Genomic DNA, 16,702 nt, shown 5'->3' with positions numbered 1-16,702 from the left:
GCCCATCAAGTCTGCACTGACCCTCTGAACAGCTTCCCTCCCAGACCCATCCTCTCCCCGTAATCCAACATATAGCATGGCCAATCCACCTGGCCTGCATACTTTTGAACTGTGGGAGGAAACCAGAGTACCCAGCAGAAACCCACTTAGTCACAGCGAGAGCACAGAAACTCCACACAGGCAGTCACCCAAGGCTGGCACTGTGAGGCAGCAGTACTAACCACTCAGCCACTGTACTGCAGGAATTCTGGAGTGGACAAAGTTAAAAATCACACAATGCCAGGTTACAGTCCAACAGGTTTATTTGGAAGCACTAGCTTTCAGAGCACTGCTCCTTCATCAGGTAACTGGTGGGGCAGGATCATAAGACACAGAATATATAGCAGAAGATCACAGTGTCATGCAATTAAAAAGATATATTGAACAAAGCTAGTTTTCTGTTAAGTCTTTCATCTTTTAGAATGGGTTGTAGGTTTTGGTTCATTAATATGCAAATCCCAGAACTTCTTTTAAGTCACATTGATTATCCTTCACTTTCTGTTCCACAAAGAAATTGTTGTGGGTATTGGCTTATGTGAATTAAGTGTCACTCCAGGGCATTGACTGCAAAACATACAAAAACTTAGAAGTGGATTTATCAGGATGTTGCTGGGAATGGAGGGTTTGAATTATAAAAATAGGCTGGGACTTATTTCACTGGAGAAAAGAAGGTTGAGGGGTGACATTACAGAGGTTTATAAAATTATGAGGGCCATAGATAAAGTGAATAGCAAAGGTCTTTTCCCTTGGGTGGGCGAGTTCAAAACTAGGGGGCCATATTATTAAGGTGAGAGGAGAAAGTCTTAAAAAAGACATGAGGGGTAACTTTTTTACAAAGAGAGTAGTTCAGGTATGGAATGAACTGCCGGACAAAATGGTGGATGCAGGTAAAGTTGCAATATTTATGAGATATTCAGGTAAGTACATGAATATGAAAGGTTTGTGGGATATGGGCCAAATCCAAGCAAATGGGACTAGTTTAGTTTGTGAACAGGGTCAGCATAGGCTAGTTGGACCGAAGAGTCTATTTCCATGCTGTGAGACTATGACTTAAGTGTATTTTCAATAGGTCACAATTCCTAAGCGGAATATCGCTGATATTTTGCTTTCTTTTGCTGGGTGCTTCACAGTAAGAAAAACTACTGGTGGTTTACGCAATAGTGACCATAATGTTTTATTGCCTTAGTTCTGCTGAAAAATATGTTGTCCAAAAATTGCTATGGTATATGGAGCTTGGAGTTAGACCTTGCCTTGCTCATTTAATGTTTCAATATTTTGTCCCACACATTGCTGCAAGAGGGAGTTATAAAAGCAGCAAAACTGTTTGCAGGACATGAGGGAGCTGAGTGAGCGGGTCAAATAACTATTTTTGAGAATTGTGAAGTTAACACTGCAAGATCTGAACGAGTAAGTGGGAAAATCTAAAAGGAAAATTAAAGAGAGAGAAGGAAAAATTAAATTAACAGAGGTAGAACAAAGACAGCAAGATAAAAAGATCAACCTAACCTTTTAAAAAATACTCCAATAACAATTTAAATCTAAATATATGAAAGGCTGCAATTGTTGCAGTTAAATTTCAGTGATGGAGAGGTTGTGTAATTACATTTTTGACATTTTAAAGCAGTACTCAGAATAAAGTGAACAGGTAGTAATTTTCAATGGTAAGGTGATTCGTATTTAACCTGCAAATGCAGAAACTTCACATTTAATATAGAAATTTTACTAGAGAGCCAGATGGTACGATACAATTTTTGCAGTTATTTTAGGATGTTCACTTCAATTATATATCCAACCTCTCTACCAAGTTAGAAGAAATTCTTTGGCTTTAAACATTTTATCCATACGTTCTGCTAAAGTAGTCCATACTAGCCTTATAAAACAAAGAAATATGGATGATGGAGATCTGAAACAAAAACAGAAAATCTGGAGAAATTCACCAGGTCTAGCAGCAACTGTAGGAAGAAAGCAGAATAAATGTTTCAGGTTGGTCACTCTTCATCAGAAAGCAATAGTATTGATCAGAATGCCAGAATAGTAGTGTAGAAGAATATCTGTACCCCATCATAGTTAGACTGAGAGTCAAGTGCTTTCAAATGTCAATTTGCTCTGCATGCTTGACTTGTTTAACCCTGTAATCCTTTTCTGATTGTCAGAACACTCTGCATGTGCATGTTTTCATGTATTGTTTACTTCTGGCACAGGGCATCCTGAATTGCTACATGGTCACACATCCGTGCAATTTGGAAGGAATATTTCCAAGACTATTAATTCTTTTTGTGGTTTCAATTTATATTTGTTTATTCTAGATGTGCTCCTGGTTACTATGGAACACCAATGCTCTATGGAAGTAGTTGCAGAAAATGTAACTGCAATGGTAATTCTGATCCCAATCTCATATTTGAAGACTGCAATGAGGAAACTGGGCATTGCCGTAATTGTCTGCGAAATACAACGGGCATCCATTGTGAACGCTGTGCACCAGGGTACTATGGAGATGCTGTCACTGCTAAAAATTGCACAGGTATGTTTATCCATTTAAATAGCTGTTATATCATCAAAGTAACTTCCAGATGCTGCTGGAGAACTTCAGAATGCAACAGAACGAACATTAAAGATTGAAATTTATTTACTCCGAGTTGCTAATGTGTACTTTATCACCAAAAGTGATGTGTATGTATGGCCAAGATGTGAAAACAATGAATTTAGAAATTTTTAAATAAGGAGAATGAACATTTTCTCACACTTAAAGTATAAAATTAGTCAAATGTGTTTTTTTCAGTACGTTGACTACAAATTTCATACTTCCAAAAAATATGTTTTTTAAAAAATAATTCCTTATAATATTTGTATCATTTTATTTGAGGGTGCTTACTCAAATTCCTAATGGAGGTTAGATTCATGAACTTCAAATGGGTGCTAATTTAATCCAATAAGGTTTCTTTATGGAAACCTGGTAAGAAAACTGTGGCTATTCGTACCCTTTGTGAATAGCCAGAGGCCGAAGCTACAAAGTTATGTATTTATATCAGAAACAATAAAGAGGACTTAGATTCCATTGTAACTAGGTCACTAAACTTTCAACTCTGACCAAGTATGAATTTACTGCAAGCTAGACAAACATCTAAAATAAAATTGTACATGCTCACTTTCCTTTTCAAAAGCTAATGGTTAGGCTATCCAAACAAACTGAATGATGAAATTTTATCAAGGAAAAACATTTTAAAAATTAATTTAAATAACCTAGCCTGAGTTAACAACTATTTCTCTACAAATGAACACTTGATGAAACAATTTTACTTCAACCACAAACATAACGTTTATTAGAGCTAGCTGAGGAGTGCTAGAATGACTGAACTCTCCAATTCTCATTTGACTGCAACAGGTATTTTTAAAATAATTTGTTTACCAGTTCATTGGATATTCATCTATGCCGTGACTGGAAAGGATATACACAAAAGTGTTTTCCTATAATTTTTAAAAGGAAACAGCATGATATTTATTGTAGTTCACACCCAATCTAATAAAACAATAAAACGACTCCAGTTCTGAAATGTATTATTGACGATGAGCTGGTTCGGGAGTGATGGACTCTCTTTAAGTTATACCTTGCTATTTTTAACTTATTCTTAAACTGTTCAAAATTGCACTGGATCGTAGAGAAGTGGAAAAGCTTTTCATTGTATTTTACTGTTTTTCTCACTGTAATATGCATGTGACAATAAACAAGATCATTCATCATTCACATCTTATTCCTTCAAGAGGTTCAGACATTACACACAGGCAAGTTGCAAAGTTGGAATGGGTTTGCTTAAGTTGTTGAAGGGTCGCAAAAGAAACTTCGTCATATAGAGATGGCTGACTTCAACAATTCTTTCTGGTTTGGGTGACCTTTGCAGAGGTTGCATCAAGATGGTTTAAAATGTTGATGAGTGACTTTTTCCTTTGATATCAGCAGCTTCCTCGGAAAAAAAATACAGCCTGCAGTGTTTAGCTAGTTAGAATATGGGCAGGGTATGCACTTGCAGAATGGCTGTGCAGACTGAGACTGTACATTTTCTCCACAGAAAATGTGATCTCCATTCACAGTCTGCCTAATTACCAAATAAGGAGAAAGTGAGGTCTGCAGATGCTGGAGATCAGAGCTGAAAATGTGTTGCTGGAGAAGCGCAGCAGGTCAGGCAGCATCCAGGGAACAGGAGAATCGACTTTTCGGGCATAAGCCCTTCTTCAGGAATGAGGAACGTTTGTCCAGCAGGCTAAGATAAAAGGTAGGGAGGAGGGACTTGGGGGAGGGGCGTCGGAAATGTGATAGGTGGAAAGAGGTCAAGGTGAGGGTGATAGGTCAGACTGGGGTGGGGGCGGAGAGGTCAGGAAGAAGATTGCAGGTTAGGAAGGCGGTGCTGAATTCGATGGACCACCCTCACCTTGACCTCTTTCCACCTATCACATTTCCGACGCCCCTCCCCCAAGACCCTCCTCCCTACCTTTTATCTTAGCCTGCTGGACAAACTTTCCTCATTCCTGAAGAAGGGCTTATGCCCGAAACGTCGATTCTCCTGTTCCCTGGATGCTGCCTGACCTGCTGCGCTTCTCCAGCAACACATTTTCAGCGCTAATTACCAAATAAAGTCAGAACAAGCAAGAGAAACCTTAATTGCAGGTTCATTGTTTTTTGATTAGATGGCCATTACACTTCTCCTTCTCAATTAGGGTCCATTGTTTAAAGTGATTGACTACAATAGCTTAGTCCATACTCATCTGATTGCATAGGTTGTCATAGGGATGTACAGCACGGAAACAGACCCTTCGATCTAACTCGTCCATGCCGACCAGCTGTCCTAATCTAACCTAACCCCATTTGTCAGCACTTGGCTCATATCCCTCAAAACCCTTCCGATTCATATACCCATTCAGATAGCTTTGAAATGTTGTAGTTGTTGTGTCTGGATGTTTTGTGAACGTTCAGGTGATGGGTCAATCATACTTGATGAAGTTGCTTGTCTCTAGGCCCCTACTTCCTGCCAGTCTTTTTGGTGGTTTTGTAAATTGCTAGGTGAAGTGATACTAATATTCAGCCATCCTGATAGCAAGCAGGGGTCCTGCATTACAGTGATATTGCCCTTGCCTATGGAGGAGAAAGTGAGGTCTGCAGATGCTGGAGATCAAAGTTGAAACTTTATTGCTGGAACAGCACAGCAGGTCAGGCAGCATCCAGGGAACAGGAGATTCGATGTTTTGGGCACAGGCCCTTCTTCAGGAATGAGCAGAGAGTGTTCAGCAGGAGAAGATAAAAGGTAGGGAGGAGGGACTTGGAGGAGGGGCGTTGGAAATGTGATAGGTGGAAAGAGGTCAAGGTGAGGGTGATAGGTCGGAGTAGGATGGAGGCGGAGAGGTCAAGAAGAAGACTGCAGGTCAGGAAGGCGGTGCCGGGCTGGAGGGATTCGGCTGAGACAAGGTGGGGGGAGGGGGGATGAAGAAACTGGTGAAGTCCAAGTTCATCCCCTGTGGTTGGAGGGTTCCCAGTCGGAAGATAAGATGCTCCTCCTCCGACCGTCGCGTTGTTGTGGTTTGGCGGTGCATGAGTCCAATGACCTGCATATCCTCGGTGGAGTGGGAGGGGGAGTTGAAATGCTGTGCTACAGGGTGGTTGGGTTGGTTCGTCCGGGTGGCCCAGAGGTGCTCTCTGAATCGCTCCGCAAGTAGGCGGCCTGTCTCCCCAATATAGAGGAGGCCACACCGGCTGCAGCGGATGCAGTAGATGATGTGGGTGGAGGTGCAGGTGAATCTGTGGCGGATATGGAAGTTTCCTTTGGGGCCTTGGAGAGAAGTGAGGGGGGAGGTGTGGGCGCAAGTGTTGCACCTCCTGCGGTTGCAAGGGAAGGTGCCGGGAGTGGTGGTTGGGTCGGTGGGGGGTGTGGATCTGACAAGGGAGTCACGGAGGGAGTGGTCTCTACGGAAAGCTGATAGGGGAGGGGAGGGAAATATATCCTTGGTGCTGGGGTCTGTTTGGAGGTGGCGGAAGTGACGGCGGATGATGCGCTGGACATGGAGATTGGTGGGGTGGTAGGTGAGGACCAGTGGGGTTCTGTCCTGGTGGCGGTTGGAGGGGCGGGGCTCAAGGGCGGAGGAGCGGGAAGTGGAGGAGATGCGGTGGAGGGCACCGTCGACCACGTCGGGGGGGAAATTGCGGAACCCCTCCAACCACAGGGGATGAACTTGGACTTCACCAGTTTCTTCATCCCCCCTCCCCCCACCTTGTCTCAGCCGAATCCCTCCAGCCCGGCACCGCCTTCCTGACCTGCAGTCTTCTTCTTGACCTCTCCGCCTCCATCCTACTCCGACATATCACCCTCACCTTGACCTCTTTCCACCTATCACATTTCCAACGCCCCTCCTCCAAGTCCCTCCTCCCTACCTTTTATCTTCTCCTGCTGAACACTCTCTGCTCATTCCTGAAGAAGGGCCTGTGCCCGAAACATCGAATCTCCTGTTCCCTGGATGCTGCCTGACCTGCTGTGCTGTCCCTTGCCTATGGACAAAAGCTTGGGGTTTAAGTTGCGTCCTCCGTGGAGGTACATCTGAACAGGTTGATGGTGCAGTGGTAGTGTCCCTACCTCTAGGTCAGAAGGTTTGGTCTTAAGTCTAGTTGTATGGGTTACCTGAATTGTTTTAAAACTTATGCTGCGATTTCAGCTCATTCAGTAAAGTCATTTTTTGATATGAAACAAATGATTGGATTTAGTTAATGTACAGCAATACAAAATAATACAAACTCAATGCTTCCTATCAATGGGCCATCTTAACAGACCAAGACAGATTAGCTCCTAACCAGCCCACCTCCTTGGAAGTTCCAAGTTTGATGAAAGCTTGTTAACGTTGCTCTGTTGGAAATCTAATTGACTTCCTCTCCCTATCTTTTATTCCCTGTGTCCATAAACTTGCAGGAGTGTTTAAGGCAGAGGAAAAAAAAAACAGAAACTACCCAGCAAGTCAGTCAGCTTTAGTAGAGAGAAAGAGAGTTAACATTTCAGGCCAATGACCATTCAACACAATAAATATCTCCACTATTATGCATGTGAGATTTTTATCAATTATAGACAGACTATTTATAAATCATTTACTTTTTACAGTTGATTAAAAAATTAAGTTAAATCCTGTCTCAATAACATCTTTTATGTCATTCCTCTTTTTGAAGCTTGTGCAAATACACAGTTTTAAAACTCATTAATTTCCAAATCCTTTTAGTGGAAGAAAAAGTGAAGTATATTGTAATTTACCCAAACTTCATATTTTAAATATTTAAAGTCATAGAATCATAGAGATGTACAGCATGGAAACAGACCCTTTGGTCCAACTTGTCCTTGCCAACCAGTATCCCAACCCAATCCCATTTGCGAGTCTTCCTATTCATAAACCCATCCAGATGCCTTTTAAATGTTGCAATTGTACCAGCCTTCACCACTTCCTCTAGCAGCTCATTCCATACACGTCACACCCTCTATGTGAAAAGGTTGCCCCTCAGGTCCCTTTTATATCTTTCCCCCTCACCCTAAACCTATGCCCTCTGTTCTGGACTCCCTCACCCCAGGGAAAGGACCTTGACAATTTATCCTATCTATGTCCCCTATGATTTTATAAACCTCTATTAGGTCACCCCTCAGCCTCTGATGCTCCAGGGAAAACAGCACGAGCCTATTTAACATCTCCCTATAGCTCAAATCCTCCAACCCTGGCAACATACTTGTAATGTTTTCTTGACCATTTCAAGTTTCACAACACCTTTCCAATAGGAAGGAGACCAGAATTGCACGCAATATTCCAACAGTGGCCTAACCAATGTCCTGTACAGCCGCAACATGATCTCCCAACTCCGGTCCTCAGTACTCTGACCTATAAAGGAAAGCATACCAAACGCCTTCTTCACTATCCTATCTACCTGCGATTCCACTTTCAAGGAGTTATGAACCTGCACTCCAAGGTCTCTTTGTTCACCAACATTCCCTATAGTGCCTTACCATTAAGTGTATAAGTCCTGCTAAGATTTGCTTTCCGAAAGTGCAGCACCTCGCATTTATCTGAATTAAACTCCATCTGCCACTTCGCAGCCCATTGGCCCATCTGATCAAGATCCCGTTGTAATCTGAGGTAACCCTCTTCGCTGTCCACTACACCTCCAATTTTGGTGTCATCTGCAAACTTACTAACTATACCTCCTATGTTCACATCCAAATCATTTATATAAATGACGAAAAGTAGTGGACCCAGCACCGATCCTTGTGGCACTCCACTGGTCGCACTAGTCTGAAAAACAACCCTCCACCACCACCCTCTGTCTTCTACCTTTGAGCCAGTTCTGTATCCAAATGGTTAGTTCTCCCTGTATTCCATGAGATCTAACCTTGCTAACTAGTCTCCCGTGGGGAACCTTGTCTTTTTGGTGAAACTTCGTCACAAAATGATATGATCCTTTTTTGATCTGAACTATACCATGAAACTTCTCTGAAATATAATTATAAGAATTACAGCAGAGTTGATGTAAAGGTTAGCTGTGAAATATTTGAAGCATTTGCCACTTCTGAAAATGACGTATACTCAGTCAAGACATCTTCTTCATTCTCTTTGTTTAATTCAGTTTCTACTGTTGTCAGCAATGTTTGATCGCTGTGACAATGAACTCAATTCTAAAAATGCTCCCACGTGTTCTCTGATCAAGATCAAAAATCAAATCCCTTTTGCCTTCTCTCCATTCCATTAGTGAATGGTCCATTTGCACAAATACGTAAGACAGTTACAGAGGAAAAACAGGTGGGCGTTTATCTAAAGTGTCTAACGTTCTGAGAATATTCTAAAATTTTCTGAGGAATAGAAACAAAATTGAACAAATGTTTTCATTTTACATTTCATTTTACATTCATTTTACAGGAGAAGGAACTCTAATAATGCAGTTCTTCAAACTGAAGTCAGGATTTTAAGGTCTGTAGAAACAGATAGGGATTGAAAATTGGGGATTGAGGCCTGTCAAAAATTATGGAAGGAAGGGAATGGTGTATTCATCACCTTCCTGGCACCATGGCATTTTGCCAGCAGCAGGGGAGAGGTGGAGATCCCATCCAACAATGGAGGGAAGGCTCTCTGCTGTCTGCTGGGACTGCCTGATAAAACCTGGTGGCCTCTTTGCAGGCTCCAGGATAAAGATGGGATTAGTGCCCACCTAATCCAGCTACCTGTGGCCCCAGCAAGGTCCATCAGCAGCAAGAACTGCCTCTGTTTCAACACCCACCCTCAGTAACTACAGTCCCATGACTGACACAGAACTGCTGGCCCTTGAAATTTGCAGGAACTGCCTAACAGACATAAAACTTAGTTGGGGCTCCCTCAGAAGGTCAAGGCTGCATTCTCCCATCAGTTTTCCACTTTTTTGTTGCCAGGTCAACTCAGTCCTGGCAAAATCTCAATATGCAAGTGCACAATCAGGAAACTCAACCTTAGGCTCCAGCAACATGTAGGAAGCTGAATACTATCCAAGTGAAAGTGCTTACTTGATCAGCACTCCATTCATATAATGCAGTGGAAGCCATCTGTACTGTCTACAAGATGCACTGCTTCAACTTGCTAAATCTCCTTCCAGATCTCAGAAGGACTCAATAAGGCAGCTCACTACCATTTTCTAAATAATTCAGGATCGGCAAAAAATGCTGGTATTGCCAGCAATTTTAGATTACATTACAGTGTGGAAACAGGCCCTTCGGCCCAACAAGTCCACACTGAGCCGCCGAAGCGCAACCCACCCATACCCCTACATTTACCCCTTACGGGCAATTTAGCATGGCCAATTCACCTGACCTGCACATCTTTGGACTATGGGAGGAAACCAGAGCACTCGGAGGAAACCCATGCAGACACGGGGAGAACGTGCAAACTCCATACAGTCAGTCACCTGAGGCGGGAATTGAACCCGGGTCTCTGGCGCTGTGAGGCAGCAGTGCTGACCACTGTACCACCGTGCCGCCCACATCCGAGAAAAAAATGAAAAATAACTTAATTAGACTCATCTGGATGCAGAAGAATGTGGGTTAAAACCCCACTCCTAGAATTGAGCCCATCATTTAAAGTGACACTTCAGTGCAGTACTGCAGAGTGGTCCATTGTTGGTGTTTCTGTCACTTGAATGAAATGAAAGCCTAGGAATGATTCAGGTGGGGTGTGAAAGATCCTATCGTACTACGTGAAAAATAATTTTTCTGGTGTTCTTTGTACCATCATCACCAAAAATGCAAGTTAAATTGAATTCATTTTCGACTTTGGGGATTTTGTGTAAAATTTCAGTGCAACTACGTAGCAACTTCACCAACATATTAAAATTAATTAATTATTTGTTGCTTAGGAATATCATAGAAGAATGAGATTCGCTGTGTAAATGCAAGTATTTCTAAATAGTCTAAAACAGATTTTGAATGTGTGTCATGGTAAACACAATGATCTAAAATTTCACGGAAAGTTTTGTCTTAGCTATGGCCTAAGATTATTCTTGTACTTCTTTTTATGAAAGGTAAGTTGTGCTTAACTGATTTACACTGATTTTATGCTGAAACATTGGTGCAAGCAAATTGCCTCAATTCTTTATGAAGCCTTTATGGACCAAAATGCATCTGTCAAACTCTCTGCTGTTTGTTTATGTGGATCCATAGAAAAGACAAAGGAGGTTCCTGTACTTATGCGCTGGCATAGATCTATGCCTGAAAACGAAGGAACAAACCTCAATCAAAAGTCTCAGTTTACATAAATTTCTCAGGGTCTGGACACTATGCGGACATACTCAGAAGGACTAGGCCATTAGAATGGCCTTCTCAAAGGACCACAGCAGTTCTGACAATAAGAGAAGGGGATAGGGAGGAAGAAAGGCAGGAGACACTCTGAAAGCAAGACACCAGAGTAGAAGATAGCAGCCTACAATCTATTCCTCATTGTGGTATTTTATTTCTATGTGTTATGTTGGGTTTACATACCTGTGTAAGCAGAATAATCCTGCAGGAAATTTTGGCATTTTTTTTTCTGGTATAATGCTTGACTTGTGATACATCTGAATTCTGCATTGGAATGATCCAGGAAATTTTGAGCCATTGTTGATGACTACCGAAGCTTATTTTTTCATGAATGTGCAGCTTTCAAAATTTTGTCAATTTTGCATTGACAAATGAAGATTGAAAATAACTCTGGAATTAATAAAATGATATGTTTGCTTTCTAAAAGACTGTCCCTGTCAGAAATGTGGCACAGATGAATGTGATCATGCTACTGGACAGTGTCGCTGTAAGCCAGGAGTATCAGGAGCCTTCTGTGACCGCTGTGAGGTGGGTATATCAAATAATGTTTGGGTAAATTGAAAACAAGTTATTTCCCATTACATGGCACACAGAATCAATGCCAAATACAAACTGGACTACAGGGCGGGGAAGATAAATTGAGCCAAGAAGGAGTACAGGGAGGGAGGGTGGTCATTTCAGTATGGTGTGATTATAAAAGTTACTTGGGCTGCAGATTTACATTCCTCCTCACAAAATTGGCTGCTGACATTAAAGACATCATGTTTATTTGGTGCTTTTTATAACATTTAAAATGAAAGAAAGAGTAAGGAGGTATGCAGTCAGAAATGCAGTTGGACTAGCCCCCTGGATATCCCCTGTGTCAGCCTCACAGAATTGCCAACAGATGTTGTATTGACCACATGTTGCAGCCTCACTATTTTAAAACATCATAGCTTAGCCAGTTTTGAAAAAAAACATAATTTTTACAATGAAAACATTTAAATTAAGGCCTCTTAATGTCATCTTACTACCAACTGAAAGCTCCTCCTGACATCTCTAACAACATAAATGTTCATTTTCAACAATTTCAATTCAGTCCATGGAAAATGGCTATTATAGATAGTGAATACTGTAAAGGCTATGGGCCATGAACACATCATGGCTGTTGAACTGAAGATTTATGTGTCAGAATCAGCTGCATATGTTGTCATCCTTCTCCAGTACCGATACAATACTGACATCTGGCCAATGCAGCCGAATATTTTTCAGGTACTTCCTGACCAAGAAAGGCAGGAAAAGTCCAATCAAAACAGTTAGCACTCCATGAGTCCACACTCATTCATAAGCAAAGTGACGGAGGATGCCAATGACTGTGCTATCAACTGGCATTTACACAGAAATAACGTGCTCAGTTTGGTTTATATTAGCACCACTCGGTTCTAGACCTCATTAAAGCCTTGGTCTAAACATAGGAAAATAAAGAGCTGAATTCCAAAGATGAGTTGGGAGTGATAACCTTTGACATCAAAGTAGTTTTTGACCAAGTGTGACATCAAGGAACTTAAGCAAAATTGAACACAATGGAAATTCGGAGAAATATCAGTGTGAATCAGGAGGAAAAGGGAAAAGAGTTAGATTGAGCACAAAAGAAGTATTTCACAGGTGTTTGTGCCTGTTCATGCTACAGGTGTTCACCAGGACACAGTTGTAGGTACAACTATATTCAACTGCTTCATCAATTATTCAGCCATAGAGCTGTACAACATGGAAACAGACACTTCAGTCCAACCAGATATCCTAACTGATCTAATCCCATTTACCAGCATTTGGTCCATATCTCTCTCAACCCTTCCTAATCATATACCTGTGCAGGTGCCTTTTAAATGTTGTAATTGTACCACCTCTGGCAGCTCATTCTGTACACACACCAGCCTCTGCTTGAAAAGGTTCTCCTCTAGGTCATTTTAAAATATTTTCCATCTCACTTTAAACCTATGTCCTTTAGTTTTGGACTCCCCTATCCTGGGAAAAAGAGCTTGGATATTCACCCTATCCATGCACTTCATGATTTTATACAAACTTCTATAAGGTCACCCTTCAGCCTCTGATGCTCCAGGGAAAATAACCCCAACCTATTCAGCTTCTCCCTGTAGCTCAAACTAGGTGAAAGTGAGTACTGCTGATGCTGAAGATTAGAGTCAAGAGTGTGGTGCCGGAAAAGTTCAGCAGGTCAGGCAGGATCCGAGGAGCAGGAGAATCAATGTTTCGGGCAAAAGCCCTTCATCATTCCTGATGAAGGGCGTTTGCCCGAAACTTCGATTCTCCTGTTCCTCGAATGCTGTCTGACCTGCTGTTCTTTTCCAGCACCACACTCTTGACTCTATAGCTCAATCCGTTAACCCTGGAAACATCCTTGTAAATCTTTTCTGAACCCTTTCAAGTTTCACAACACATTGTTTTCCCTCCAGCAAAGAGCAGGAATGGAGATGGTCTCTGATGATTGCACCATGTTCAATGCCCTTTACAAAGTTTTAGATTAAAAACTGGCAACATTTAGGTTTGGGCTGATAAGTGTAAAATAGCATTTGTGCTACACAAGTGTCAGACAATGACCAGCTTCAACAAGACAGAATTTAGGATCTCTGCTTGACATTCAATGGCATTAGCATTTGTATGCCTCAGTGTGGTAGCCCTGGTAGCACTTGAAATCAAGCCCAATTATTCATGTAGGCATTACAACAGTTAAAGATTTTTGAAGATTTTAAAGTACACAAGGTTCCCTGACTTACCTGTCTTTCTAAACCCAGGTTTTTGTGATAGCAGAAATTATTATTTATTCCACATAAATAGTGTGTAGCTGCAGATGCACAAGTATGAACTGCTGACATATAACATTCCTGATGAAGAGCTTGTGCTTGAAACGTCAACTCTCCTGCTCCTTGGATGCTGCCTGACCGGCTGTGCTTTTCCAGCACCATACTCTTTGACTCTGATCTCCAGCATCTGCAATGCTCATTTTCTCAATATAACTGCAATTAGTTAACACTCTGTAAAACCTCCTCCTATAAACATGCAGATTGGTGTTTTGGCTGGAGGGAAAAACTGGGAAGGCAAGCCAATATTCCCATTGTCCACAGGATTTGCTGAGATAATCCTTTCACTTTTCAGGACTTGCTGTTTGTCGGTCTCGCTTTACTTCAGGTGCTTTTTACTTCCTTACAGGAGACACAGAGTGACTGGTTCACAGTTTGTAAAGTCTCTGACTGTTGGTTAAAAGCTGCATCTTGCGGCAACTGGTGAGGGAAAATAAATTGGCTTTCACCAGACATTGGGTATTTGCTACTGCAGAGAAAAAGAAAGTATCTCCCTTTCTGGTGTTTCAAAAGCATCTAACCCTATCATTCACACTTCCAAGCTGATCAGTTATCTGATGGAGACAATCACATTGTTGTTGGCAAGCAAAAAGACTTAATCATCAATAACTAGTCACTATCCAGTTGTATTTCCCTTTGTACACAACCCCTGGTTCCAACTCATCTGCAGTAACCTCTTCCTATTGCTTGAACAAACAGCAATGTAAACAACACTTACAATGAATGTAAGTAATCCCTTCCACAGTCCTTTGTCTTTAATACAGTTCTTTTTCCATTTCAGTCCCCAAGAAAAATACAGAAAAATAAAAAGGTACAGTCTTTACCCACTGCTAATCTTCTATCCTGGCAAGAAAATTCTCCTCCTAACTCCCCAAAGTCTGTACATCATTTGAAAGGCACAAGCCAACAGTACGAGAGAATACTCCCCATTTTATTGGATGAGCACAGTTCCAACAATGCACAAGAATTTCAATACTATTCAAGGCAAAGCAATCCATTTGATTTGATTCCCTATCCACCAGCTTACACACTCAGTCTCTCCACCAGCCTCACAATTTTAAAACATCATAGCTTAGCCAGTTTTGAAAAAAAACATAATTTTACAATGAAAACATTTAAATTAAGCCCTCTTAATGTCATCTTACTACCACAAGAAAGCTCCACCTGACATCTCTAAAAACATAAATGTTAATTTTCAACAATTTCAATTCAGTCCATGGAAAATGGCTATTATAGATAGTGAATACTGAAAAGGCTATGGGCCATGAACACATCATGGCTGTTGAACTGAAGTTTATGTCTCAGAATCAGCTGCATATGTTGTCATCCTTCTCCAGTACTGATGCAATACTGACATCTTTGTATCTCTCAGATTTTGAGTTCTCTTTCATCGTGTTGGAAACTGAGGTGTTGGTCATCAGATGCCAAATCACAAGTGTTCTCTTGGACTGGCAATTCCTTCCATGCTGGGTTCGATGAGCTCTACATTCTTTACTAAACCCTGTGACAACTTAATGCCAGATAACTCCATTGCCATTGGCAGTGACTGCAACCTTTCTGACAGTTTGCTAAAGCACAGTCAGTTCTTCTATAGCATGATGGTTGCATTCTTGTGCAACCTCGTGTTATAGAAAAATCACCCTTTAGAAACAGTGCTTAAATCGTTGACAATGTAATCACCAATACACATTTTAAAAGTTTGCACATTAGAAACAGATTCCCGAATTCATCAATCACATTACAGCGAATTCGTGTTGACGAAACAGAATGACCTGCATTGCATATTTCATTGTGTCTTCCTAGTAGTCTCTTCCTACATGCTGCCTCGTTGGAGTCTTCATCTGCATCCACTATAGTAAACCTAATGCACTACCTTTGTGTTCTGGCTGCTTGTCATGTATACTGCCATTTCCTCCCATTTCTTTATATGACAATGATATCTGGATGACATATCATGTCCAACCCTGTCCTGGTGTTACCCTCTGAAGTATGCATAGTGCCAGTATCTGAACTGGTTACTGTGAATATCAGACTAATGAATGGTGTATCACCTTCAAGCTCTTCTTCCTCTTCCACTTCATATCCCTGCATCACTGCCTGGGCAGATGATGGTTTTGGAAGAAGAGGCAAGAGGTACACTTTTGGAAAGAGTTGTAGAGTCATACAGCACGGAAACAGACCCTTTGGTCCAACCAGTCCATGCCAAACATAATCCCAACTAAACTAGTTCCACCTGCCTGCTCCTGACCAATATTCTTCCAAACCTTTCCTATTCATGTACTTATCTAGTGTCTTTTAAATATTGTAACCACCTCTAACACTTCCTCAGGAAGTTCATTCCACACACAAACCACTCTCCATGTAAAGATTGCCCCATATCATTTTTAAATCTTTCTCCTCAGACCTTAAAAATATGTTCCCTAGTATTGAAATCCCCCCACCCTAAGGGAAAGACAAGAGCTGCATGTATAGTTTGGGGATAAGCAGAGATGATGTAGGAATCAAGATGCAAGAAGGTGTATGTGATGTGAACATATGACTCTTTTTGATTCTTTAAGCCCTGTTGCTGGTCACAGCCTCAGTCACAATGGTTCAGTAATGGCAGTCAGTTTGCCTCCATTGTGGTGAAAACATGCAGCTGTCTGTTCTAGAGCAAGGGGTCAGAGTTTAAAAATAAGAGGGTGTCCATTTCAGACAGAGATGAGGAAACATTTTTCCCCAGGGCTGAGAACTGAGAATACCCATTCTCAGTTGGAAGTGGATGCAGAATCTTTAAATATTTCTAAGGCAGAGATGAATAGATTTTTGGTTCCCGAGAGAATGGAAGATATATCGGGGATATGCTGGAATGTAAAATTGAAGTTGATATCAGATCAGCTATAATCTTATTGAAAGGTGTAGCAGACTTGAATGGCTGAGTAACCTACTTTTGATCCTTGTTTTTAGATTAGCATGTCCTTGCCCAAAGCAATAAGTTGCTGCTGC

At 41.4% G+C, this 16,702-nt stretch overlaps 1 protein-coding gene across 1 annotated transcript in view; it reads left to right on the top strand.

The window, feature by feature from the left end:
* Positions 1–16,702, top strand: part of lama4 (laminin, alpha 4) — a 190,421-nt gene that overhangs the window by 42,018 nt on the left and 131,701 nt on the right. The window contains exons 5-6 of the mRNA XM_043684602.2: positions 2,346–2,560; positions 11,290–11,390. Coding sequence (XP_043540537.2) covers positions 2,346–2,560; positions 11,290–11,390 — 316 coding nt within the window. The remainder of the gene's footprint in view (positions 1–2,345; positions 2,561–11,289; positions 11,391–16,702) is intronic.

This window comes from Chiloscyllium plagiosum, unplaced genomic scaffold (genome assembly GCF_037043375.1).
Source record: "Chiloscyllium plagiosum isolate Xiang-an unplaced genomic scaffold, Cpla_swu_hap1 HiC_scaffold_3, whole genome shotgun sequence".
Lineage (NCBI taxonomy): Eukaryota > Metazoa > Chordata > Chondrichthyes > Orectolobiformes > Hemiscylliidae > Chiloscyllium > Chiloscyllium plagiosum.
This window is presented reverse-complemented; position numbering and strand designations above follow the sequence as displayed.